Source organism: Hippoglossus hippoglossus, chromosome 19, assembly GCF_009819705.1.
Source record: "Hippoglossus hippoglossus isolate fHipHip1 chromosome 19, fHipHip1.pri, whole genome shotgun sequence".
Lineage (NCBI taxonomy): Eukaryota > Metazoa > Chordata > Actinopteri > Pleuronectiformes > Pleuronectidae > Hippoglossus > Hippoglossus hippoglossus.
The window spans coordinates 12,742,963-12,770,614 of NC_047169.1; the positions used below are offsets into that span (position 1 = coordinate 12,742,963).

Consider the following 27,652-nt stretch of genomic DNA (forward strand, 5'->3'; position numbering starts at 1 on the left):
CAAACTGGACAAACTAAACAGCTTTTGAGTTTTTATGACAACTGAAGGCGACCACAGCTTCTCTGTCATGTTCGGAAGGGGAGGGCGAGGTGAGGGGGATTCAGCTGCAACATGCAACTTCACCACTAGATGTTGCTTAATTCTACACATTGAACCTGTAAGACAGGGTGTATATAACATTATGAAACAATGTCTTTGCACTACAAAGTTTGTCAGAATATCCATGTGTTGATTATGTAATGTTTCACTGCGGTGGCTAATGAAAACACCCACTGGCACAGTAAAGCACACTTATGCCAAGAAACAATGGTTCCCTTTAATAGAGCAGACTGGTACTGAGAGAGACTAGCATGCAGGCTGGTGAGATGTCAGGTTGTGGTGATAAGCATCATGTCGCAGGGGTCCAATGTTTTTTCCCATCATTCCCCTGAAGGCGTGACAGCGGTGAAACTTCTCCACGTTAGACGTGTGGCGCCGATCTGTCATTCGTTACTGTTGGCCTCAGCTTGACCGTGGCGAATGGATTCCCTCCCCTGCAGAAGGAAAATCATCAGAAATCACTTTGAATTCACAATGGAGCGATCGCTAATCGACTCGCACACACTGAGCGGTGACCTGTGAGTTTGTGTTGGCTGTGTTAGGTCACTCACCCTAGAAAAGCAGCCTTCGCAGTCCCATTGACTAAAGACACCTGTCGTCAGAAACACAGAAGAAAAGACCCATGAAGATCCAGGACACATACTTTCAGGGACACACCACCACACACCACAGTCACCAATAAACCTGCACCCTCCCTCCAGCTGTGAGCGAAGTCATTGTTGTCCGACTGGTTTTATTAGATTTCTCATCAACACTTGTCCCCCTCCCGCCCTCCCTCCTTCCTAATCCGCGGAGCTTTGACACATACTTCAGCTACAACTTCAGACCCCACAGAGTCTGGAATCTAGACGATCTAGAAATGCCAGCGAGAGACACACTCCTCTTTTTCTCTCACCTGAGGACGGAGATAACATAATCCTCTTCGCAGAGTCAAGTGAGCATGGGGACGATGAAGTTGGAGAACATAAATAACTTGAGTAATGCGCGCTGAGGGATACCGAGGCCACATATCTGTAAAAATGTTTACGGAGCTACAGCAGCTGATAAATAGGTCAGAGTAACTTTCGTCAAACCCATGAGTTTGTTTTTTGGTATGATGTTTTCATTTTAGATTAGATACATATCTTTTAGTATGCATTGGCTATGAAGCTTATTAGGAAGGATTTTAATGCAAATTGCCAATTGCAGAAAAACATGTACTACCCAACTCTTCCAGCAGAGAGAAATCAAGAGCCAGAAGTCCGACATGCAGCCACAGTTGGGATCATGAAACTTTTATTCTCTGGACTCAGTCTTTAAGGCCGTAAATCATCTGGGGTTGAGTTCTATTGGCAACAAGCTTATTAAATACATATAAATATAATAAATAAATGTTTTCATCTGAATTTATCTGTTTCTTATCCAATTATGCAAAAACTACAGGACAGATTACCATGCAAATTGGTGGAAGGTTGTGGTCAGGCATGAACGCATTAAATTTTGTGTGTGGCTCCAGATCACATCAGGGGGCGGATCCGAGGATAATTTATGGATCTTGATGAAAAAATATCAGGCATGTTTAGGGGACTGATATTTATGATTGTGTGCGATTTGGTCCAGATCCAAATAAGAATGCAGATCTAGTTTTTTTAAATTTAAAAGGACTGTTGGGCCTTGGTGGAGATATCTACTCAGTCCCATTCTTGTATAGCTTATTAAATAATAAGCAAAACATTTTTAAAAACTCAGCTTCTGTCCATTTCCTGACTGTAAAGTACTTAAAATATTAATCTGGAACATTTTTTATATACTCTCAACTTTTAATCTTAAAAAGATTCCAAATAAGATTACCTAAAAATATAACTTCCTTAAATATTCTGTCAAAAGTAACAGGATTAGTTGCTTCTTTACTTAAAGCAGGTAGATGTTAATAAAATGACATATAGTATGTTAGCACAGTAAGTCACATAATTACTGTACAATACTGGCACAAAAAGCCAAAACAAAGGAATTGTGCATTTGGTCAAGACTTTGTTAAAAGTAGAATCTGACCTTTATACTTTTGTTTTACCATATTAAATATTATGTCAGTAAAATATTTGGAAAACCATATAAGGTTTGAGGGAACAACAAGAAATGGATCAAATGTTGATTAAAAAGTCAATTTTGATGCTCCAACATAGTTTGTTACTCCACATAGGCTAAATACTGTAGTTTAAGGAAACTAAATCAAATGTTAAAGAAGTAACACAAGCTAATCTAGTCCTGCTAAAAAGTAGCTAACGTCAGTGTTTGGGGGTTTTGGGGGACGAGAGTAAGAGGTTCATGTCATGGTGAAGCCCTGAGGCAGCAGATATAAAGGACACTGATTACAGACTGAGCAGCGAGGAAGGTGATGATGAGGAAAGAAAGAAGAGTGCCCGGGCTTGCCTGTTGGCAGAACAGCCACTAGCTCATTTTCAATCAGCTGACACAGTGCAGGCACAAAATGAAATGGTGTTCGTACCCTCTTGTCCTCTGTGACTCTGTCCTCAACAAATCTCTCCCTCCTTCCTGAATAAATCTTGGCTCGGAGCATTTTTTCCTCACTGTCGAAAAAAGACTATGTCCCCATTTCAAAAATGCAAATACATATCTCTCAGGCTCCTATATCCTTTTGGGAAATAATCGTCTGGATGAATGAAGTTTATTTACTCAAACGGGTTGGAGGAATTGAGGTGTGTTTCTGGTTGTGATGTGTTTTCAGGGTGTGGAGGGTGATGACTATGCATCAAGGAGACGGTGATAAGACGTGATGGCATTTCATGGCGTGGGCGTGGAGTCTGCAGCGACTTAGGTAAGGCAATAAAGATATCCTGTCAGGGAATGTACAACCTTTTCTAGAACACGATGGTCCATTTAAATAGGAACTCATACATGGCAGCTACCCAACACAAACAAATCCTTCACGTTGGCAACCAGGGCCTTGGTGCCTGGCCTGAAGGCACATCAACTACAGCTGTTAAAATAAAGTAACTTGTGTCTTTTATTTAAAACTACGCCGACTACGTACACATTCTACGATATTTTGTTTATATTAGCATAAATACATATTAGCTAGTCATAGTATAAAGGGGGTTACAGTTGCATATGATTAAAAGCGATACATTCAAACTGCAGTAAGTGATTATTTGGGCGGCAGAAATAAGATGTGAATGCTAATCCGATATGAACTCTAGTTTTAGCTCTGTTTTTGGTCTCCACCTAATCCTGAGGGTTTAATCTGGCTTTACAGCCACTAAACTACCTGATAAGTTTACATGCAAACTAGCTGTGCTGCATTTGCGAGGGTTTTTCCTGAACCACTCCCTGCATGGACTGATGGCAGTGAACCAAAATAGTACAGCTGCGGAGACCAAAACAATAAGCTGAAAGACACTGGAAGGTTCTGCAGCTCTGAGGGTAGGGGAACATTCAGGGGATAATTCAGATTAAACACTCATCCACTGGTATGATGAAAATATCAAATATAGCACCATTAAAGTAAATTAGTTATTATTTTAAAAATCATGTTTGTTTGCACTTTTATCCGTAACAATCAGCTGGAGAGAATATCAAGCGTTAAAAAATGGTAGTATTGGTATAGCTGCTTTCAGACATGCACTGAACTCCGGGATATATTCGGAGGGGCTGTATGTGAGAGAGTGGTTGAGTTAGTTTGTGCGAACAATCTGCAGAGTTTCTCCCGTCAGCCCCCTGGTCAAAACTCCAGAAAATGTCCGAGTGAGCCCACGTGCGAAATGAGTAGCAGATTGTCCAGAAGATTCACAAGCAAACGAGGGGGCATGTTGATGAAGTTTCTAACATGCGACAGATGCAAAACTGAAAAAAACCCTAAAAGATAACAAGCAGGTTTGGGTCGTGCTCACGCAGGTGCTGCCACTGACCGTGTTCTGTGGTGAGGGCGTCGAGGTGACTAGTGGGCTGGTGGTGGGGTCGTCGCTGTAGTCTGGTGGTGGAATCAACACCAGATCTTCCTCCTCCTCCTGCAGACTGGCCACACTCAGACTACGCACTGGCGTACTCAGATTGCTGCAAATACAGGAAGTAAAGCTTCAGCTAACGAAACACCAACTGCAAACACATTATTGATTCTCTTCCTGGCACGCAGTCCTGTTTTCTTACCTATTTGATAGCACTGGCTCAGTGTAAGGTCTGCAGTAAGATGAGGGAAACCAGCCCCGCCTCATAAAAAAGACACAAACACAACAATGTCAAAAACATCGCAAAACATTTTAATGTATAAAATCCTATACAAATTTTAGTTTTTATTATTTGGATTCACATTAGAGTCCAAGCTACATATTAGCTAAAACAGCTTAGATTACATTGGCTAAATTACAGAAATGATGTGTATATACTTATACTGTACTTTTCTGTGCAGGAGACCACCACTCTAAACCCTTTCACGGTTTACAGTAACTTGTGGTCACTGAAACAACGGAATCTGGTACAACCTCTGAACACACATAGCAACAGAAAAAAAGTTGCTGATTTCTGTCTTTCAGTGTTGGCCCATGCTGAAATCTAATTGGCCCCTAAAGTGCCCCTGTCCTGTCAGTAGTGTTTAAAAACTTACCAACAATACTAACAATAGAAATCACAATTTGATAGGAAGAGGAACACTTTTCAAAATTAAAATCAATTATGTGGTTTTGCTCAAGGCTATAGAGCGAACAGTAAACAAGGAAGTACTTTAATGTGCACCTTACTTAATCAGTTAATGTACATGGATGTTAGACTTATAATTGGCCCCTCTGTGTGAATTGGGGCCCCTTTACGATTTAGAAAAATCCAAGATCCGCTGCTGAGTGATGATATCGTAATCTGTCCATCTATCCCTTCTGCTAACATGATGAATGCCGCTTTTGAATTATGTCCAGTGGCTGGACTTCATTCAATAATTAAATACAAGAGATCTGCTTTTTTTACGAGAGCTTTCAACAGCTGAGACTCACTGCAACAGACGCCAAATAGATCCACAAATCAGACATTACATATATAAACAGACAGAGATTTCCTTCACTGAGACTCAGAAGATGTCTCCAAGTCACGTCGAGTGATGGAGATGGTTTATCAGAGCGCTGCAGTGGATTTGTTGCTAAGAAACAGAACGTACTGTGATTTATCCCCAACATGTCGACTTCCAGACAAAACGCCACTGACTGCACTGAAACCACTCTGCCTCCAAAGACCACTTCATGACACACACAGACACAATCGGGGAGCAGATGCGTTCAAAGTGAGGATGAAAGAATATTCAACACGAGCTCTGTGAGCACGCCGTCATCCTTTCGGCTGAATTCTGAGTCCTAACCGATCTACTGAGGAGCTGGAGGTGGCTGTAATTACTCAGACCACTTTACAGATTTATGCTGCTGCTGTTACATATGCACAGATGACTTGTATATATGTATATATATATATATATATATATATATGTAAATAAGTATATATACATGTTAAACCCTGATCAAACCCTGTCTGTGCAGGGGAGTATTAAGCAGGGAGGAATTTGTTTTTGCGAATGGAAACATGTTTCCGTCATTGGTGTGTATGTGCCTGTGCCTGGATTTCTTTGCATGCAGTGTTGTTAGGCAGGTCGGAGAGAGAGAGAGAGAGAGAGAGAGAGAGAGAGAGAGAGAGAGAGACGACTGTCATGTTGAACATTCCTGACATAGTCTGTGTTTCTAGGCACGGTGTATTAGCGAAGCAAAATATTAAGAAACACAAAGCAGAAACTTGTACTGCCACCTTAGTTATGTGAAATACTCCTGTGTCAGTGCAGCTGCATATTTGCTGGGATGAAAGTACATCTCCTCTCCTGGGTGTGCCAACCGCTCGTATTTAGACTGTGTTCCTATCAAGTATGCGAGGGAGGGATTCCACAAACACACTTTCTGTTTGTCATTGCGGGTTCAAGTCAAATAAAAAGAAACTACATATTTTCTAGCCACCTCCTAACATATATCATAGAACAAATCCCATGAGGATATCAAACCCAACCAATGCGTTTGTCTTTGTCTCATTACTTTCCAACTCCTCCAGCCTCTTCTCCTCTTCACGTGAGATTTGTAAACTACAAGAAATGTCACTAGAATGTCACTGAGTAGGGCTCTTATCTCCTCTTTATGAAACCCCTTAAACCCCTTAAACCTGAAACCAGATTTAAATTAGATCTAGAGTTTTTCCATAATCCTGCTAACAAACAAATGAGGCCCAACAGTCCCCTTAAATTCAACCAGGCTGCACCAGATTGCACATACTTATAGATATAATTGAGTGAAAATTCTGAAGAACACCCTCTCTCACAATGTTGAAGACAGAGAAAAATATATCCTGGATCCACCCCCTGATCCAGACCCACACCAAAATTGAATGGGTTCTTCCCTGACCCATATCACATCTTTCCCACTAGTTTCATGGAGGTACAGTATGTCCAGTAGTTTTTGCTTCCAAACAAACCAACCAACCAACCAACCAACAGACAGGAGTGAAAACATAACCTCCTTGTTGGAGGTAAATAAAGAACGACCAGACTTATCCCTTAAAATGCTGAGATGAATAAAAAGATTAGTAACGCCAGCAAAAATACAACTGAAATTTAATCCGAAACATTATTTTCATCCACAATTTTTCTCTGAAAACGTCCTCACTTCATACTGCCATCAACACATCCCTGTAATATACAATTATTGAGGGGACATATTGTATGCAGTAAAAACTTACTGCCTTGTCTTCTCCAGCTCTCCGTACAGCCAGCCATCCTTCTCCTCGTGAAGGAGCACGGTGAGGATGTCGCTCTCGTCGAAGCTGAGGAGCGTTTCGTTGTTGCCCGACATGTGAGGGAAGATGGTCCTGACCCGGTGTTTCCTGCCCACGTTGAGGCCGGACGACTGGGACACCGACCGGTGCAGGCTGTACTCTCCGAGACTGCCCTGGTCTGGAGGCAGCAGAGGTTCATAATCACATATTAGAGATGTCGATATTTGTCAACGCTTGAAATTAAAGATCATTTACTTTATTTAGAAAAATTCAAAGGGGAAACAGTTTGTCCGGCTCTGACCAAAGGTAACAAATCACGAGCAGGACCGCCGTCTCTAAAGCTCGTTCATTATCTCCGCCATGGAGGTTTTGTTGTTAGTTAGTTCGCAGGATTACACAAAAACTACGCAACTAGTTTCCGTGATATATGTGGAGGGGTGGGGCATGACCAGAGGAAGATCCCATTTCATTTTGGTGTGGATCAGGATTTGTTTGCTTCTTTAACAATTGTGAGATGGGCCTTTTTCAAAACAATTGTTGATTTCTCAGAGATTAAATCACGGATCTTGATGAATAAATAATATAATAATTATGATGAAAAATGTAAATGCTACTATTTTGATGTTTGGATGAATCATAGAGGTATTTTTGAGGATGTGTGTGTTTGTTTTTACCTGAGTTGTGGTCTAAGGAGGTGAGCGAAGATCTGGGCTCTTGGTTGAACATATTGGCGAGCGGACTTATCTGAGCCTTCAGCGGTGGTGCTGGAGGAGGAACCATTGAATCCACATTGTTCTGAGGAGAAAGCAAAGAATATGATGTGTGATAAGAAAGTGCACTAATATGACAATATGAGCTGGCAACATTATCACAAGTGTTTTGGGGGCTTGACCTCATTTGTTATGGAGGCAGTGAATTAAAACGGTCATTACGGTAATTAAGGCTTATCATCATCCTCCTACGCAGCAATAAATAGCTGTGGCCTGAAAATATCCGGTGCACTTTAACAGAACGTGACAACAACATCACATGTCATTTCCCATGGCTGATAACCAGCTCACTAGCAGCTTCCACACAGCTGCTTCCATCTGACACGAGGGCTATCAGGACCTTGGAAAGACGGTCTTCATGCAACAAGGCAAGATAAAACACTCAAATCTGAAGCACCCTCCTGTAACTTATCAAAGTTTGTCATCAGAAATAACAGGTCTCTTCTAAAGCTAGTGCTTATCTCACAGAGGAACAATTTGGATGCCAGTTTCAACACAATTCCATGACCAGTCAAAGCGCACCCTGTTGTTGTGTTCAACCAGCGGCGATTGTACCGGAGTCGGAGAGAGCCCCTCAATCATGGTCTCCACCGTGTCCGGCACCTTGGTGATGTCGCCGCACTTCTCCTGCCAGAGGGGGAGCTTCGTGGACAGCATCTCTCTGGCCTGGAAAACACCAGAGAAAGAGAGAGAGGGTAGAGAGCAGGTGGTTTGACAACACACACTGGAGGGAAGGGGGTCCTGGTTTTGCGCAGGACTGCTCATCTCTGTCCACGCTTACCTTCTCGTGGAAGTTGCTGATCTGATAGGAGAACATGCAGTGTTTGTCCGCCAGGAAACAGAAGCGTCTCTTTTCTTCCAGCAAGGCCTCTTTGCAGCCGTCGGCGATGAACTTCTGCATGTCCGTCTGCCGTGACGAGATGGTCTCCATGTACTGCAGACAGGGTCACAGGGCAGCACGGAGGTCAGGGTACGGGATTAATAACTAGCCAGTAAACAAGGGATGACTAACATGTGCACCTTACTGAACCAGGCATTCTGCATGGATGGTTGTACATATAAATGGACTCTCTGCGTAAAAAATGTGGCCCCTTCATTGCCCCTGATTTAGAAAAACCCTCGATGCACCAAATTTCTCCTATTTTCTCCAGGTTGTCATGGTGACAGTAAAGCAGCCTGTCTCTAGGGGCTCTGTCAGAGACCCTCTTCTGCTCCCTGCCCTGTTAGACGCTGAATCCAAGCTCTTCAGTTCCCCTGGCAAACAATCGGCCAGGCTCTCGGCGAGAGGTGGGAGGGCAGACAGACGATTATTAGAACGCTGAGCCAACTGGCGTCCTTTTTATCAGATAATGAAAAGGCCACACCTGGGGCACCTGGTTCCACCCGGTTAAGATGACTTATTGAATCGTATGGATGTGTTTTAATAGGTGCTATTCAAGTGCAAGGACAAACTTGAAACGTATTGCGATCTTTGCAGAAACGAAAAAAAAGGAAACTGAGGGAGCCGAGAAGTCACAACAACCCTTTTTACAATCTGCAATAACTTCTCGACTTTTCAATTAAAAGCTTTGTTTAATAATTCACCCGAAAGTAGCCGAGGGTTACGTACTGTCCGTCATCACGTGAGGCCGTAAAAACAGTGGAACAAATTAAAACTGGAGACAGGAGGGAGTTATTACTCACATTGTGCTGTCCCTCCTTTATCTCACCACACTGATTTAAAAAAGTTAAAGCCTGCTTGCCATTGGTGCACGGCAACAACAATGTGCAACACACTGCATACGCGGCATGAAAAGACGAGTTCAACTTCAAAGTCTTCGTTATGCACTTCTGTTCACTCAGCGGTGAAATTTGTTTTGACTCTTTCTGTCTTTCCAGTGTGATGTCTAAGATGCAAGAGATACGGTTTCATGAGAACGTTTTATTCAACTCTGAACCTGTGTTTTCCTTTGCTTCTTCCTTAGCTCAAATCCACACTGTAGCACTGCAAACAGCACAGAGATCAAATAATATAATTTAACTTACATCAGAATCAGCAAAACAAAAGAGCTGATCACATTCTACACTGAGTAAAATGTGACCTACAATATCCAGCTGGAGTAATTTCTTTAGTTTTGTTTTGCTTTTCTATACTTGGTTACTATGATTAATAAGTCACAAGACTAATCAATGAACTGAGAATATCAAAATCAGAAAACCAGAATCAACCTCAAACAACGTCAAGATGGTAGACAAGAGAAGAGTTATACATTACACATTTGTATTTGTTTCTATAAATTCAATTTTATTGTATAGTTTAATACTTGCTTCTTAATTTCATTAACTTTTAATCTGACATCTCTTCCCTGTGTGAAAATATGTGAAGACACAACTAGAAAGAAAAACCTGGAATTTCAGTCGTGTTGCTAAGTGGACATCATGAGAACTCCCCTGGCCACCCTATCACATCCATTCCACATTTGTCCTACTCTTATCGATAGGCATCAGTGCATGGGCATGTAACAGCAGCGTGCTTGAAAAGCCATGTAAAGTGCACGCCCTGCTTGAAAGGGAAAGGGAAAGGTCGGAGTTTTGTTTCAGTCTCACCTCGTTCTCTCTGATCGTGTATTTGGACGAGTTCTTGCCCTGGCTTTTCCTCCTCAGCTTCTTCAGGTCTGTCTGAGAGCGCACCAGGGTGTCCTGCTTCAGCTTGTGCTCCGACTGATAGCGCTTGAAGGTGGCCTGCGTGAGACATTTGGCAGGAGACGTTTGAGAAAAAGGAAAGGGAAGATCAATCAATTGAATTTTTATGTGTGTAGCTTGTATTCACAGCTACACACATAAATATTCACGCTGGCACACCCTGGACAGGTCGCCAGCGTAGCAGAGGGCCGACACACAAAGACTAACAACCATTCTCAGTCAATTTAGAGTCTCCATTTAACCTGCGCTGCATGTCTGTGGGAGGAAGCCAGGATTCAAACTAGGAACCTTCTTGCCGTGAGGCGACAGTGCCAGCCACTGCTCATTAAAATATTAGAATAAAAACTCTCAAAAGAAGAGGGAGGATGGGTTGCACTGAAGAATACCGGCCTGCAGTTTATGGTGACACTTACATTCATGTACTTCACATCCATCTCTGTTTTCTTCTCCAGCTCGATGATAATGTCACTGTGAAAACTCTTGAACTGCAGAGAGAAAACACACACACACACACACATAAATATGTTGCACCTTAGATCATCGAGCATGCACGCTGTTCTAAACCCAATGTGCAGTTCTGTCACGTGGCCTGTTATGATAAGAGAGGAGAGACCCGGTGGAATGTATAATCGTATGTTTGGGAGAGGATGAGATTCCACGCAGCAGTGAAGGCTTATCAGCCTGTTAAGGTTAAAGATTGACTAAATTTCCCTCTTACAGATAAATTACACTCTGGCCGGGACTAATCGGATGGAAAGCCAAGAGGGAGGAAGCTAAAAGACGTCACTTGCATGTTTCAAGGTTTTCTTGAGTGGTGAGTTTCAGTTTTAGGCCATATTCGACTTAAATTTAGCACATTTCATTCGCAAATATCTGAAGCATTTCACCCCGAGGCAGCAGGGGTCAGGAATGATTATGTTGCTCTTCCACTCTCGTCAAACGTTTTTTTCGCACGTCGTCACGACAATTTCAAACTCTCAAAAATGAAGGGAATGAAAAAGGTTGTAGAGGTTACGTGTCCGCGGAGGAGAGAGTGTTGCAAATGGTCAAGCTCTGTCTATCAAGTGAAGTTAAGCAGAACGATAATGGCCACAGAGTACGTCGAGGAATGACAATCAGTCACTCCTAGAGGCCCGGCAGGTGAGCTGTCACTGCGCAGATTTAATTCATTACATATTTGCTCTTATTATCCTTCAGGTCTATTTTCGTAGATGTAGGGAGAGCAGGTTAGTGCACCTCTGTTTTTTTCTCAATATTATCCCCTCCACATTAGACACATTTACATGGATAGCAATGTTCTGATATTAACCCAATTAAAATATGGCCTGAATAAGCTACTGCATGTAACCAGCCCTTTCTGATTACCTTAACCCTTAGGAGTCCTGGACTATTTGGCTCTTTTTGAAATCCTTTGTATATGCATTTGTACCCCACATAAAAATCATTTTTCGGTGAACTATCCCTTTAATGTTAATCTTAACAAATAAACCGATTACATACAAAAATGTAGAATATTACTCATCATTGACTTTTGAAGGTACTTACACTCTCGTCGAGTTCATTGTGGAGCTTCCTGTGGGTCTCTGCAATCTCCATAAGAACCACACCTAAGAACATCGAGAGCAACGTTTAGTATTGGAAGATCATTACAAAGAAAGAGAAACTTGCTGTGACTGTATGGTCCTGTGGATTTGTACTGGGACCAGGCTCAAGAGGAGATTTTAAGTAAGAGTGTGACACTTAGGGAAATATGCTTCCTTGCATAGACTGTATATAAAGGTGGAAGACATGACAGCTCCCTAAAAGTGAAGCCAAAATGTCTCAATCGCCGCCTAGAGTCTGGCTGCAGTGTAGCTCATAAACCCTGACTCCTCCATGTGAATGGATGGGACATGGAGGACCAAACTCAAAAGTCAAAATAAACGTTAAATACATTTATCTCAAAGGTGCTTTCCGTCATTTAACGTAGTTCTTACCACACTGGTGTGATGTTTAAATGCAAATTGTTCCAGGAAGTTTAATTAGTCATTTGGGGTTAAACATGATAATTGACAGCTGGGATTCCCTGGATACATCTAATCTTGCTTTTTATCAAGCCTTACATCTATCTTTACAGCCCCCATTTTACAGATGACTTATCTCCTTTCAATATTTAAAGAGCTGTCAATAAGTAATCTCTATGAAAGGTTCTGGTATTGTGCGGTCAGATACAGAACAGTCTCCATTCATGGACAAGCTCCACTGTAGATAGAGCAGCATATGACATGAGACAATGGGAGTGAGTCAATACTGTAAACAGAGGTGGACAATCATAGGTAAGCAGTTTATAGTGCTACCTCTGTCACAATGGGGTGAAATCTAGACTGGAGGTTTACTATAGGACACGGTGTTAAAACAGTATGGAACAACACATCTGGACATGTGACAGTGTCATAATGAGAGACTTCGTGGGTTTCATCACCTTCGGCACGGGCGCCAGGTTTGCTCTGTGACTTTCTTCTTAATTTGATCCTGCACCTAAACACGAACTCCTCTGCCCTCACACACACACCTGACCCAAAACCAGACATTCCTCCCCACACACGGCCACTCAAAGCAAACAAACGTAATAACCCGGCGGCACAGAGGTGCACTTCTGTGATCCAGCAGGCAGCGTCCAGCTACAACAACATTGCCCTCTGAAGGTCACCAGAACGTACTGGTAAAGGCTGCCTTTGTCCCTCGACAGAGAGGGGTGGCGCTGGACGCTGGGGCTGTTTGTACAGCCCCAACAACGGGCCGCGTGCCGTGGAAGGGGGCAGGCTGAGGATTTCTGGGAGGGGGCGTTCAAAGAGGCTGTTGTACACCTGCAGGTTTCACCTTTGGGGTTAACAAGGTGTGAACACATGCCCGAGGGAGGCTGCAGAAGGTTTTAGAGTTTGGGATGAATACGGACTGTGGAGTGCATGATTCTGTCATATGAACAAGTGAAGAAGGGGAGTTGGCGATGAAAGAGACAGAGTGTGAAGAGGTCTTAATGCCTGCTGGTTTTCAATCCATGGAAATAAAAGTTTAAAAATAATATTTCTAACTCTAGTGAGAATCAAAGTCCACACAAAAGACATACCTGGTTACACAACTTGTTTTAAATGTCTACCAGTTGTTCAAGTTCATGAACAACACCGGGATGCCTCTCCTCCGTTTATCTTATCTTCTATCTCACTCTGTTGCCAGCAATTCGATCGTGAGTATAAGTGCCAAGATAATCGAATCTCCCCTCGACAATTTCAAACATATCATAAAGTGTGTTGTGTATGTAGATACTGTGACTCACATTGAGAAAATGAACTTTGACCATTAAAACACACGTTGCTCACTGGTGTGTGTTTTCAACTCAGCTGATATGACGACATACGCCAAAGGGGAAAAACACCAAGCTCCAAGAGAAGGGTGACAAAGCATAATAAAATACAATATAAGAAAAGAGAGATCCTTTTGTATTGTGATAAACAAGCTGCTTTAAAGAAACTGTTCCTCTTAGGAGCATTCATTTGTTCTTGTTCTTTTGCACCACCTGTATGAAATGCCTGTTTTGCAAGACAACTGATAGGGCAGAGGGCGACGCCTTTCACATTCCCAACAGGTGACGTGGTTTATGGGCTGGCAGTGCCCTTCGCCTTCCCATCTCCTGCCTATCTGGAGTGTGGTGAGGGAGCTGTACAATGTGTGGTGGCGCCCTGGCAGAGCAAACAGTAGCGGCTGACCTGCTGGCACCTTATCTCCGGCTCACCTTTATTTCACCACTTTATCGTTGGTGCTGAAGTCAGCGGCGGCCGTTGGTCATCTACTCTTCACGCTCCACTATCACGCCCATGCATCAGTCGGGCTTGTACTGTACGTGCAGGCTTAAAGTGAGTGGGATGAAACGCAGCCACCTCCTATGTGACTCAGGGCTGAATGGTACCTCAGTGCAGGTGGTGAAAGGTCGTGTTTGGTGGCTGCCGCATATGAGCCTCGTATTCATAATGACGTTACTGTGACTCATGGTAATGGCATCATGGTGGAAACACAAATATTTACGTTGATGAAACTCCGTAAGGACAATGGGAGTGTGATCTTACGAACTCCTCTGTCATCCACTGAGGGGAAATCCAGTCATCTTCATTTACAACCACACCTTGTTGAAACAAACTGCATCTCACAACTCCTAGAATAGGGACATATTTTCAAAACTCTTCGAACAACCACAAGCAACAACCTCGATCCAGCTCCAGATCAGATAATGATTTACCTGTAGCTTTCCTTTTTTGGTCAACTACAATTTCCATGTTCCAGAAGTAAGTCTGACACTGCTTTGAGGCCAGTGTTTGTTGCACACTTGTAAACAAGGGGATTGCCAGGTGTGCATAGGTTTAGAATTATTCATTTCTGGAAATATGAAAGTACAGCAACACACTGTAGCCGCACACTGCAGGCTCTGTGTTTACTGCAGGACGCACTACAGAAATTTGCATTCAGTTTTGAGCTTGCATAACAGAAACTCTCAAAACACAATCTCACTGACAATATTCTGAACACGTACACAACTTAGACCACATACGGTTTCACTGCCGTTTTCCCTATTAGCTTGTTGAAGCACATTTATACACATTTAACTTGCAAACACTGATTTGAATCTCGTATTTACATTCCTCACAATTTGCGTGTAATTTGCGTCGCTACCTTTGTGCATTATATTACGGTCTTTGCTCACCTGGAAAGACAGAAGTAGCTTTGTAGGCTTTGTAGCCTTTGTAGCTTATAGTTCATGCAGTTGGCATATTTACACCATCATAACAATGTACACTATTTTAATTCTTATTGACTATTTAATCACTTCGTCCATAAAAAATGTCAAAAAAGGTGAAATAACACCCATCATCTTCAAAAGTCCTGAACTTTGAATTTTCAGTGATGCAGTAAATGACATAAAAGCTACATGTTCTACATTTTATCACTAATTGTGCTTTAAACAACCTAAATGATTAATAGATGAATCAAACTAGCTGCGGATTATTTTATTGGGCTAATTAATAATAATTTCTTCACACACACACACACACACACACACACACACACACACACACACACACACACACACACACACACACACACACACACACACACACACACACACACACACACACACACACACACACACACTAAAAGAGAGTAGGTGCCATTCTTGACTCTCATTCAGCATGTGGACTGTCTGCAGTAGATCAATTGCACCGACAGACTGACAGACCTGCCATTACACACAGCACATAACACTTTTTGATTATACGAACAGGTTACTGCAACATATCTTTATTTAGCCGACAGTATTCAGAAAACTGAAGGCAGACCTCAAATAACCTAAAAAACTAAATTTTTACGTCATACAGGTTGAGGTTACCAGCGATTTCCAGTAAATACTGTCTGAAACCTGTAATATCCCGTGATACTGAGGGTTCCAGAAGAATCGCAGGATATTTTAGTAAAACGACAGGAGTGTTACAAGGCTCCAACTTCACGCCTTATTGAGCAGTAAGCCTGTGGTCCTTTCGGGAAACTACCGATGGACTGGGGAGCCTTTAGTTTAATGGTGAGTGCAGAATGGACAATGGTGTTTGAGGTCTGGGATCATTAGAGAGTTGTGGAGTGTGACGAGAGAAAGAAGAATCATAACTCCCGTCCCTTTGTATTTTACATATTTCAGTCTGGTTTGGGACTGTGTTTATGTAGTTGATGTAAGACACAGACAAACACACACACATGCCCACACACACTGTTTGGGGTGCAACAAATGACAAATGACATTTTTCTGTCCAATTGTTGTGAACACAATATTTCAGGAACACCTTGAGAGGCTTTCTCCACTCAAGTGTGAACTGATTCGATTTTGGGGATCAAAGGTCAAAAGTCAATGTTGTTGTGACCTCAAAAAGCATAATTCTGCTTCATGAATGAGATATCTTGGAAATATCCTGAGGGAATCCTTTCAAATTTAAACTGGTTGGACTTGGGAGGTCAAAGGTCAAGACCATGGTGGCCTTATATATGATATCTCAAGTCTGCATTTCAGAGGTCAAAGGTCACTGTGACCTCACGAGTCCTGAAACGAATGTATGTATACTGAAACTGCACTGGTTGGCATCATGTGCAGATAAAAGTGGTTTCTATCTACAGAGCAAATACTCCTGTGAAATAGGTCTAAGATGTTTGAAATGTCACAGACAGCAACAACAACCTCAACCACCCTTCAGAAGAAATGACTGCTCTCGAAAACAGAACCCAGTTAGAGTGGCTATCAGCGGGAAACACTCCCCGTTCTGAATCCTCCTTCTCCGGGGGGGAAGAAAAACTCTGGCTGGCATCACCATTTCTCATGCTGTCAGTATTCTTAAATATTTCAACAACAACAAAAAAAACTATTTCGACTGAAGCTTGACAAAACAGCTCAGAGAAAAGGTGGAAGGGGTGGGGTTCGTGCTATTCTTTCTCCATTTGTAATCTCAACATTTCAGTCCTTCAATAGGCCTATACCTGCTTTTCACAGTGGAATAGCAACTCCCTGTGGAGTCCAGCACAGGAAGCTTCTAATTGTACACCCACTGAAACTGAAAAATACACAATCAGATGTAGGGCATAACAGCAACACGGCCATGGTACCGTACAATAGGTGGATAGCAATAAAATGCAATTTATTAACCAGTGTAAAGCTATGATCTCACAGGTAGCAGCTTTAAAGCGATGTACTCTACATATTTTACTCAACTATGGCCACTGTGGCCTAAAGTATAATGAAAGAATAATGACACATTTAAATGTACAATATGTTACTTCAACTCTCAATCGAAACAGAAACAAAAGACCTAGTTCGATGACGTTGTGAGGCAGCGTGTTATTATGGGACTTGTCTTCACCGCCTTTGCAGAATGAAAATGTACCTGACGTGACTCAGGTGCAAATCATGTTCACGGATGAGGTAAAAAAAAACAGCGGAGCCCCAGGGGTTAGAGCAGAGACAGGCAAAGCCACGGGTGAAGCTAATATGATGCAACTAAAAAGCGTGAATAGAATTGTATAATATGTTGTATGACGATGTAAGTACACAAGTTAACAAAATATAAAACATAGGTCCAGTCGGTTTTAGACAAGTTAGGTATGATCTGGTTACCCTTTGATAATATTTGTGAAAGAAAGTACTTGATGTGTGTATGTATATCCATGTATATAAAGCATAAACAGAAGTAGAGAGCAGCTGTAACATCAGCTAATTTGTAAGATGAGGATCGTCTACCCGCTACTGCCAAAGTTCACATGATACTAATGTAATATACATGTCTTACAATTTTCAAATACTTGGCATTGTTGGTACAACTACTAATTGGTACAAGCACAAATCATGTAAGAGTCTATGTTTCCCTAATTGTCATACAGTTTGAGCCTCCACACACACACACACACACAGTTAAGACTTTGGGGTTTGGTGAGGCAGATGGAGGAACGGGGGGGACGAGCCTGGATCCCTGGTCTGTGTCTGTCTGTCTGTTTGTTTAGCGTGTTTGCTGCTGCTCTCACTACAGCGTGTGAGAGAATTCCCACCGTCTCGCTGTCGTCTAGTTCAGCCCGTCAAGGGAGAGCTGCATATCTGGCAGGTTGTGAGCTTATCTTTACTAGAAGCCATTTTGAGACGTTTCTATATGGAGTTGGATTCTTTCTATTTAAGGTCAAATGAAAGGCCGCAAGCTAATGTTTTCTTTTTTCTACCATTCTTCAGTGGTCAATTTGGACCAGTCAAGTTTCACTTTACACGCACACATTCAGCAACAGGCACACGCTGATATAAGCAGACGTTAAACATTTCACTCTCACTCACATTCCAGTACGGCTGTAATGAACAAAAACCCTGAACAGAGGAAACTAGAAGTAACTTGGGGGTGTTTGTGAAGTTGTTTGCGCCTTGTTTTCGGCATGCAGTGAAAATGCAGCCGGCCGACCGAAGAACATATCATTTAATGAAGCGATGAAGTACTGGCATTGTTGAGTGACAGGTGTGGTGTGACCTGACAAACTCGACCAACGTTTCATAACACAAGGGCATGGAGAGCTTCTCCAGTCACGGTAAATGTTTCACTGCACTCTGCTAGACAAATAAGAATCACGAGAATGGCACTCAGCAGAGCACAAACCTCCGCCGAGGTGCCAACAATCCCCTTAAACAAATTGAAACCAAGCTGCACCAAATTTCAAACACTTATAGATATCAGTTCCCTTAAATTTGCCTGATTTTCTCAAGATCCTTTAATTATTCCATGAGAAAATGGTGAATAACGCACCTAAATTGGATGGGTTCTTTCCTGACACCTGGTCCGTTCTGTAGTTTTTGCCTAATCTTGATCAAAAACAAACAAACGGGTGAAAACATAACCTCCTTGGAGGTTATAATCTGGAACACAGATTTCCTTTCCGAGTGAAAATATTTCTATGAGTGCAGTGTTAATTTGCAGTGACAGGGATTTTCGTGTCTAGGTGTATCTAGATATCTCAGCCTGCTCGGTTGACGTTTTATTCTAGGAAATGACGGATGTCTGAGAGTCTGCTAAGTTAGCATTAAGAAATGTCCTCGTAGCTTTCTTTTCAGACAGACGCTTCTATAATCATCCACTCTGCTACAAAACTTGAAATCAATGTTTAGGTGCTGATTGGTCAGAGGAATATCTTGATGAAACACTGCCCACTGAAATGACTTCACTGTGACATCTGTAGCTTCTGCGGGTTTCCTCTTGTCTTTGTTTACATTTCCACCATATGTGACAGGCCGATCCCAATCTTGTGTCTCTCACACTGTGACAGCTCTGTGAAAACCACTTCCCCCTTCACACAGGCTGACGTTTCATCAAAATCTGTTTGACTTGGCAGTAATGCAAATGCCAACTGAAAGAAGAGAGCTCAGTCAGAAATACCCATTGACAATCCACAGGCTTTTTTCTCAAAGCCACTCATCCAAATGTAAGTAATATTCACCGCGGTCACCATTTTCCTTTAAAAGACGATCACAGGATATTATCTCTCCATTTTAAACTGTCCCCCTCTGACTCCTTGCCTGCATATCCACCTGATATGACATGAGGCCACGCCGTTTTGAAAGCCAGAATATAAAACAGAACGACTTGATGAATTTAATAGCACTGCATTAGGACCCCTGATAGAATAATTAGAGATGAGTCATGGGATGAATGCAAAACAAACTCGAAAACATGAGGACAGCCTCAGAGAGGAGAGGAAGCATGAAGTGAACCTCGGCTCTGCTGCTGCTGTGTCACGAGGGTTCAGCCAGTGTTATTGCCAGATGTTTGCGCTATTGATTCCAGTATACGTCAGGATGTTTCATATGTGGAGAAGTTACTTTCATCATTTCCAGGTGACTTTTTAAGAATCTTTCTGCACCTAGAAAAATTTCCCCAAGCACTTCGATGAGAAGACAACTCTTGTGTGTGTAGGGTACATGTTTGAGACTCCAGCCAGCAGCCATAGGGGGTGCAGCTCACCTGGGTCAAATTTACAGAGTAATTGTGTTATTTGTATGAATCGACCTGCAGTAGGTTAACAAGAGATACTTGGCCGTGAGCAGTGACTTCTGGGAGTCCTGTCAAGTTTAACCTTCAAGTTAGTCAAGAGAGTTGTGCTTGTAAAACTCCACAGATTGGTGTTTTTACAGTTGTTTTACTGGAAGGTCGCTGGCTTCAGACAGAGCTGGGATAGCGGTTTCCACCTGTTATCATGTTCTACACTTAGCTACGACAGTATAGTATGTTAGTATATTCAGCAGACACATGAACATGGTTCAGATTTTCTCATCTAACCCTTGAGAAGAAAACCAAATGTCAAATTATTCTTTTAAAGGAGACATATACTTTTAAAGGAGACATATACATGTACTTATTCTAACTGTTCTAGGTTGTTGGTGAATATAAAAGTTCTGCAACATTTCAAAACCATAAGTTTGTGGTAAAACGAGCTCTGCTGCCCGTAAAGTCCCTGAACACCCTCGTCATTAGCCCGGACTGACACTTCTGCATCACTGTGATGTCATGTGACGTAACCTTTTTCAAGTTCAAGTCTTCATCACAGAGACGTTACAGTTTGGATTTCGCTCACTGTCGGTCGATTTTCGACTTGGACACTCACCAAGCTCTCTGGAGACCGGAGACACCATGGCATTCTCCCCGATCTTTGACACTGCTTCAAAATAGACCTTTCCGGCAAGAGTCATCGCTGCGTGGGGAGACACACAAACATCGTCAAGTTACTCGCTGGTTAAAAACAAGATTTAAAAGATCTGCTTGTGTTCTGGTGTAAGAGGATTTTAGAGGGGGGTGAAAACTTTGATTACCTGAGACGGATTTCTCATAGTTCTTCCCGAGGGTGACCAGGTTCCTCAGGCCCGGGTTGAACTGCTCCATCACATTCTGGGACAAAGAGCAGAGATTAAAAAATATGTGTAGGGACGCGACAATCACTGCTTCTCCTGAGATAATCTGCCTTGTTTTAAACTAAGAATTCATTATGACACGTCACACCAGGAAAAGCACAGGTATAAATGAACAGCGATTACTGGAACGCCACTGTCAATGTTATGAGGAACACTTTGGCATTTCCTCCTGTGACGAGTCCAAATATCTGCTGTAAAAGAGGCAACTCTTAAACATCCCTAATTTCTGATCCTTTTGGGTTTTTACAGGAGGGAGCTTAGAAGTCCTGAGGGTCATTTTTGTGGAAGTGGGTGGGGACGAACAATACACACTCAAGAAAACAAGTGCAAACGTTGGAGCTGTTGCTTCTATAAATATCGCCACGCGAGAACAATAAAAACTTTCAATTTTTAACCCGACCCCTACGCCTCCGTCCAAAGAGCCAAGTCCCAAACAAAGTCACAGCTATTTGCAGCGTGGACCTCATCAAGACCCCCCACCACACTTCTTTCTCTCCTCCCCCCCTCTCTCCCTCTCCTTTCTCTCACTTTCTATTGAAATGACTCAACAATCAAGTTCTGTTCACCTCCCCGGCTCCATTCCCCAGACACACCCTCGGCAGAACAATAAAGGAAGGGGCAGGTATGACTTTAGATGCAGAGAAGAGGGCAGAGTGGAGGAGAGAGAGAGAGAGAGAGAGAGAGAGAGAGAGAGAGAGAGAGAGAGAGAGCGAGAGAGAGAGAGAGAGAGAGAAAAGGGAAATATTCTTCCTTGTTTTCTTTTTGTTTTGTCTCTCTCTCTCTCTCTCTCTCTCTCTCTCTCTCTCTCTCTCTCTCTCTCAGCTGAAACTGTGTTATGAGTCTGTCACACACACACACACACACACACACACACACACACACACACACACACACACACACACACACACACACACTGTATTGACAAACCAGTGAGGACATTCCACTGAAACACAATTCTGTTTCTATGAGAAATAAAATAGATGGAACCTATTTATATGTATTATATTACATATGATCTATTTTCTTCTCATGTTCCTTTATTTTATTATCAGAGTTTCTAAAGCACGGTTGCTAGATAAATAAAGTTTATCATTATTACTAACATTTAAGTTTAGAGCCAATAAGATACCATACGATAAACTTTTACAACTTCAAGAAGTGCTTTCTCTTATATGTTTCTTATTTTTGTTGATATATGGGGACATGAAATCCTCACAGGAACTTGAGTCCAACTCCACACACACACACACACACACACAGGCTTATCAAGTGTGAGATGCAGCAATGTAAAGTTGATTAGATTAATCTGGGAAGACTAAACAGGATTGATCCCATGATCAAGTGGCTATTGATCTGGTTTTAGTGGATTGATTTGATTGTTGGGTTGTGTTTAAACGTCTCTCTCTCTTTCATCACACGAGACAGGCAGGAGGACTTTGACTTCACTTTGATTTACGCAGCTTCTAATCACAGGGTGTGTCCCTATTGTTGTTTGACTTTTCTTTTATTAGACTTCATAAATACTTTCTTTCCCCGGTAAACAACAAGTTCTGCAAGTTGCTCATACAGGTGATTCCCTACAGTGTGAACGCAAGGATAACGTGTGTTTTATATGCAGTAGATAATAAAAGGAAATAAATCTCCCATAAAACGTGACCGGTCCCAATAAAAGACAATTATTACACCTCTGTGACTTGTTTTATGATCAGGGGGGAAAATGCAACAAGTGGAATCACAACACAACTCTGAAAAGCTGGTGTCCAAACACAAACACAAACCAAGCGCAGCCTATTATATACAGTTCTGTGTGTCACTCACCTTGTACGTGCTTTCCGTGAGCTTGCTCACACCGTCTGGAGCCCGAGACATGATGGCAGCTTGTTTCCCCAAAGCCCACAAGTACAATAAAAATAAAAACAACTGTAAAAAAAAGAAAGAAAAATATAGATGGAAGGCTTCGTAGTGCAGGTGTTCACTTCACCGCGAATAGTAAATCCCAGAGGCGGACCTGCTCCCTGTCTGCACCCTCACCCTCACTGCGCGCATGTGGACACAGAGACGCTCAGCAGCCGCGGGGGGAGGACGTCATACTGACAGGAACGAGGAACAGCGACAGAGAGAGAGAGAGAGAGAGAGAGAGAGAAAGGGAGCTCCTCGTGCGGAGGGAGGAGGCGGGGAGGGTGTTTGTATGACGTCAGAGAAGGCGTTACACTAAAAGTTCTGGTGGCATGTGATTTTCCCATTATTATTATTATTATTATTATTATTATTATTATTATTATTATTATTATGGTTATTGTTAATACAAGTCAGTTAATCAGTTAGTTAGTTAAGCTTTATTTGCAAAAACTGAATAGGCCTACAAGTGACCAAATACACACTTTACCTTAAATCCACAGGGATTAAAACACACAGACTTTAGTTCCAGTGTTTCCAAAGACATGATGAATATACCTTGTGTAAATTGTAAGCCAAGGCCATTATGATCACATGTTGTGAGTCACTTAATCAAAACATAAAACTATGCATAACATTACAAATAATAAAAATAATAATAATAAATATTATTATAAGAACTTAAAATGTTCTTTATCTAGTAGATAAAAATAGAATACTTTGGGCCATATTACCAAAGTAGCTATAATCAAAAGTAGACCTAGTTGTTGTGCAGTAAAATGTGACATATGTGAGTATGACATTGGTAAAATATGATATTGCATTAATTGTAAATAATATATATATATATATATAAAATAAAAAATAAATAGATTTACCTATTTACATTAAAGTATAGACTTTTAATTCAACTGATTGATGGATTTTTTTTATGCACATTTATCTTTATTATCATATTTGTCTGCACCACTTGACAACATGCCTGGTAATTTCTAATTTAAAATGTAGAAACAGTCACTGTAAGCTTCATGGCCCTGTGGTTGTGTTGATCTTGGGTGTTTAGCGCCACCATGTGGATATGTCGTGTTTCAGACTAAAACATTAATATTTTAGTCTTTATTTAGTTATTTCGGAGAGATTCAGGATATCCCTGAATGTCAATGATAGCATGATTACATTATCAAGATAATTAAAAAAACATAAATGAATATGTAGTAAATTAAAAGAGAAACACAATTTAAAATAAATATACAATATATATATAGTATATAGTATATAGTATATATAGTTACAAGTGAGCATAAAAAAACATGAAGATTGAAACAAGAACACAGAAATGAGATAGAAGTTGAGGCAGGGAAGTTAGTGATGAAGAATACAGACCATTTACCATTGAAGATTTATAATGAGAGGCTGACTCACCTAATTTAGACTCGGGTGACCTTAAGACAGTCATTTGAGCAACGTTGATCAGCCAGTTTAATAATCTCCCCTCAGGCTGCAGATAAACAAACATTATCAAACTCACTGAAGGCCTCAGCCAACTTATAGGGATGAAATGTTGATTGGCAGCAGAATGATAGTCTGTGGGTCTAAGATTCCTCCACTGTCCTTGTGAAATGACTCTTTAGGTCTCGTTTCTGTTCCGGAGAACCATGAAAATACAACGTGCAACATTTAAGACGATGTCCCACATCTCTGAGAGGAATGTGACCCAGGCCAGAAGCCTCCTGTTCAAAAGCTGGTTGTTTCTCCGCAGCCACATGATTGCAACGCATGGTGACAATTTCAAGCCTTTACAGCCCCCACCACCACCATCACCACCACCAGCAGCAGCCCACACACCCCATGTAAAACCACTCTGCTTTAACTTTAGTCCTACTGGAGGTCCCTGCAGTGATCTCCTGCTACAGCGACAGCAAACATGGAAAGGTAAAATCTACAATCTGCTTCCTGTAAGACTTTTGTCACTTTTCTACATTTTCATCCTTAAACCTTTGGACATGTGCCCGCAGAAAAAATGCCTTCTGGATCGTGATGCTTCTTCTCCCGGTGCTCCTGGGTGTGGCAGAGACTACGGGCCCTTTGTCAGATTTAGGTAGGTCAACCATCTTTTCTTTTATACTTTTCTGACAGGCAAAGTAGCTTTGTTAGTGATGCACATCTTCTCCTTTAAACAGAAAATATTGCCGGGAAGCTGGTTTTCTATCAGACGGAGGGAAATGCCACCTATGTGAGAGACATGGGAGATCTGGCGTCAGATGTTCCCACAGAGACCATGTTTGAACTCTTCGATCCCCAGAGGAATTTCAGCAGATCTAAATTCACCTATACGTGGGATTTAGGCAACGGGTACATGGATTATTTTATTTTTTTCATTATTTAACATTTTCACAAAAAGTTTTGGGATATTTTTTTTGTTTTTAATTTCCACTTCTTTTGATCTGTGATGCAGAGAAGTGATCCAGGGGACAGAGCCGGTTGTCCGCTACCATTACCCAGAGTCAGGGAACTACACACTGCGGCTGAAAGTGGGAGTCAACGTGACCAAATACACTCCAGCAATCACTGGGGTCTACTCCACAGACGTCCAAGTGCTCGGTTTGTATTTCCTGTAAACATATTGGGATGAGATGAGTAGAAAAGTGTTCATGTAATGTTTACTCAAATTTCTTTGAACTTTATTTCCTTGAAAGGAATAAGAATGATCAGATGATGAAAAAAACAAGGTTTGAAAGATCGTGAAATGATGTGACGTAACCCTCAGTACTAAATGAAATCAAAGAATATATTTAAGTAAAAGTACATTTGTATCGTTCCAAAGAAAACCCTGAAATAACTTATAACTGAATTTTGTTTTTAAGATGCCATCAAAAACATTGAGCTGAGGAGCCCTTCAGATTACGAGGTGGCTCAGGACTCCAGTTTGGCTTTTCACGTTGATGGAAGGTAAGCTGCATTTAGTGTTTGTTCATCTTTTATATGTTTTCACCCCCTGTTTGTTTGTTTGTCTTTGGCTTGTTTGTTTGTTTGTAAGGCCAGGCAGTTTTATTTATAAAGCATATTTCCTACATAGGGGTTTAGATTCAAGGTGCTGTCCAAGGACATTAAAAACAACACAGACAAAATATATAAAAAGAAACTTTTAAAATCACAACGCACAGTTTGAGATGATTTTCAAGCAAAATACAAGAGATTAAAAAGAGTACAATAAAAGAGGTAAAAGAAATCAAAAGGATAAATCTGTGTACATTTTCTTAAAAATAAGTTGAAAGAGTAAAATAATAGAGATATAATGTGTAAAATAATAATATAAAATTATATGTGAAAAACAGTTGTGAAAAACAGTCATGTAAACAAAATTACATGTCAACAACTGGATGGATTTCCACGAAACTTGGTTGGAGGAAGTGCAATGAGTCAGGGAAGAGCCCATTCAATTTTACATTTGATCCAGATAAGGGTGTGGAGCCATGAATAATTTTGTTTTACTTTGTTTTTTTTTTACATTTTCACTGATTTCACAGGGATCTTGATGTAAAATAATCAGGCATGTTTATGGAACTGATATCTATGTGTGTGTGAAATTTGCTGTTGGTTTAAATTAAGGGGACTGTTGGGCCTTGGTGGAGGTATGACCTAAACTGAATGCTATTCCAGTATTCTAGTAAATAAGGTTAAACTTCTGTGTGTGTGTGTGTGTGTATTTGTGTGTCTTCAGTCCTCCTATGTGGGTGTGCTGGCGCTTCCTGCCCTACTGTGTGCCGGACATCATGGGCGGCTGCACACTGACCATGTTGTATGAAAACACGCTGAGGCTGAACCACACCTTCACCTCGGCCGGCATCCACTGCCTGGACATCAGTGTCCGCAATGAAATCAGCAAACTGCAGACCTCCTTCAGTCTCTATGTCAAGAGGAACAGTGAGTGACCACATGTACAGTACACACACACACACACATTACATTAACTCACATTGATTTTAACCTTAACCTAAACCTTGACCTTAATTATTTTAATGTTTAGGTTATGTGGACTTGTTTTTTTGTCCCCATTAGGAAGACAAATCCCAATAATGTGGCAATATTACAGTGTCAACCGATTCAGGTCCCCACAACATGAGAAATATGTCATACTTGGACCACACACACACACACACACACACACACACACACACACTCACACACACACACACACACACACACACACACACACACACACACACACACACACAGGCTGTTTCCCATTCAAAGAGCCAGAAACACAAAGTCACAAGTCATATGTCTCATTTACTGCAAATTATTTGTCATTTTTGTTTATAAAACCATCTGTTTAATAATGTCAAAGGTGCACTGTCATTGTCATCGTGCACTGTCCTGGCCTGTGGCTGCAGAGTGTAGTTGCTCATGTTTCACAGCTCATTCCAAGATTCCACAGAGGGCGGGCTCCTAAGCAATTGCAATTGTCTTGGTTGCATTTTTTTTGCATAACTAAATATCTGTAGTTGTCAGTCATTCTACCAAATAACCTTTCACTGTTTGTTTCGCAACCGCTAACGCCTTCATCCAAATCCCCGTGACGACTTTTACATGATCAACAACTCTCCCCCTCCCATGTGACGTCAGGCTGTGAACGACCCTGAGAGATAGATTGATAGATAAGATAGAAAATCTCTATTGTCCGCTTGTGTGGAAATTTGTCTTTGGCGACAAAGCAGAGCACATGATGTGATAAAACGGGTTCAAAGAAGTTCACACCCTGGGATTCCACTTCCAACATAGCTGATAAATACAATATAGTGACTTCCAACATAGCTGATAAATACAATATAGTGACAGGTTCTAAACCCTGGGACTATTAGTCAAGTTTCTAAGTATCCATCTTATAATTTCAGTTTAACTTGACAGGAGATAACGTTTTTAA

The 27,652-nt window shown here is 41.5% G+C and overlaps 3 protein-coding genes across 5 annotated transcripts in view; 1 reads left to right on the forward strand and 2 right to left on the reverse strand.

Moving 5' to 3' along the window:
- On the reverse strand, nt 1-22,918 carry baiap2l1a (BAR/IMD domain containing adaptor protein 2 like 1a). 2 transcript variants are annotated; one of them, XM_034569837.1, is made up of 14 exons: nt 22,651-22,917; nt 20,734-20,809; nt 20,529-20,615; nt 11,880-11,941; nt 10,748-10,819; nt 10,239-10,373; nt 8,434-8,586; nt 8,175-8,318; nt 7,557-7,677; nt 6,847-7,060; nt 4,243-4,302; nt 4,005-4,149; nt 651-691; nt 1-533 (listed from the first exon to the last, which is right to left on the reverse strand). In XM_034569837.1, the coding sequence occupies exons 1-14, from the start codon at nt 22,699-22,701 to the stop codon at nt 461-463; spliced, it is 1,434 nt and encodes a 477-aa protein (XP_034425728.1). In that variant the 5' UTR covers nt 22,702-22,917; the 3' UTR covers nt 1-460. The 2 variants fall into 2 exon arrangements, with proteins under 2 accessions (XP_034425728.1, XP_034425729.1); XM_034569838.1 differs by lacking the exon at nt 651-691 and having other exon boundaries at nt 22,651-22,918.
- The window catches only part of nptx2b (neuronal pentraxin IIb), a 19,413-nt gene continuing 12,838 nt past the window's right edge, over nt 21,078-27,652 (reverse strand). Inside the window, exon 6 of the transcript XR_004612092.1 lies at nt 21,078-21,088. The gene's annotated coding sequence lies outside the window, so the exon portion shown is untranslated. The remainder of the gene's footprint in view (nt 21,089-27,652) is intronic.
- Nucleotides 24,547-27,652, forward strand: part of tmem130 (transmembrane protein 130) — a 6,248-nt gene continuing 3,142 nt past the window's right edge. For both annotated transcript variants that reach the window (XM_034569844.1, XM_034569845.1), the window contains exons 1-6: nt 24,547-24,660; nt 24,744-24,826; nt 24,909-25,080; nt 25,184-25,329; nt 25,593-25,677; nt 26,450-26,652. In XM_034569844.1, coding sequence (XP_034425735.1) covers nt 24,653-24,660; nt 24,744-24,826; nt 24,909-25,080; nt 25,184-25,329; nt 25,593-25,677; nt 26,450-26,652 — 697 coding nt within the window. In that variant the 5' untranslated portion in view covers nt 24,547-24,652. The remainder of the gene's footprint in view (nt 24,661-24,743; nt 24,827-24,908; nt 25,081-25,183; nt 25,330-25,592; nt 25,678-26,449; nt 26,653-27,652) is intronic.

Coding starts and splice junctions, on each gene's coding strand:
- baiap2l1a (XM_034569837.1), bottom strand. CDS start 22,701: ATGTCTCGGGCTCCAGACGGTGTGAGCAAGCTCACGGAAAGCACGTAC. Junction 10,820..11,879: donor ACAATGAACTCGACGAGAGT/GTAAGTACCTTC, acceptor TTCTCTCTGCAG/TTCAAGAGTTTTCACAGTGA. Junction 692..4,004: donor CGCCCTCACCACAGAACACG/GTCAGTGGCAGC, acceptor TTCTGACGACAG/GTGTCTTTAGTCAATGGGAC.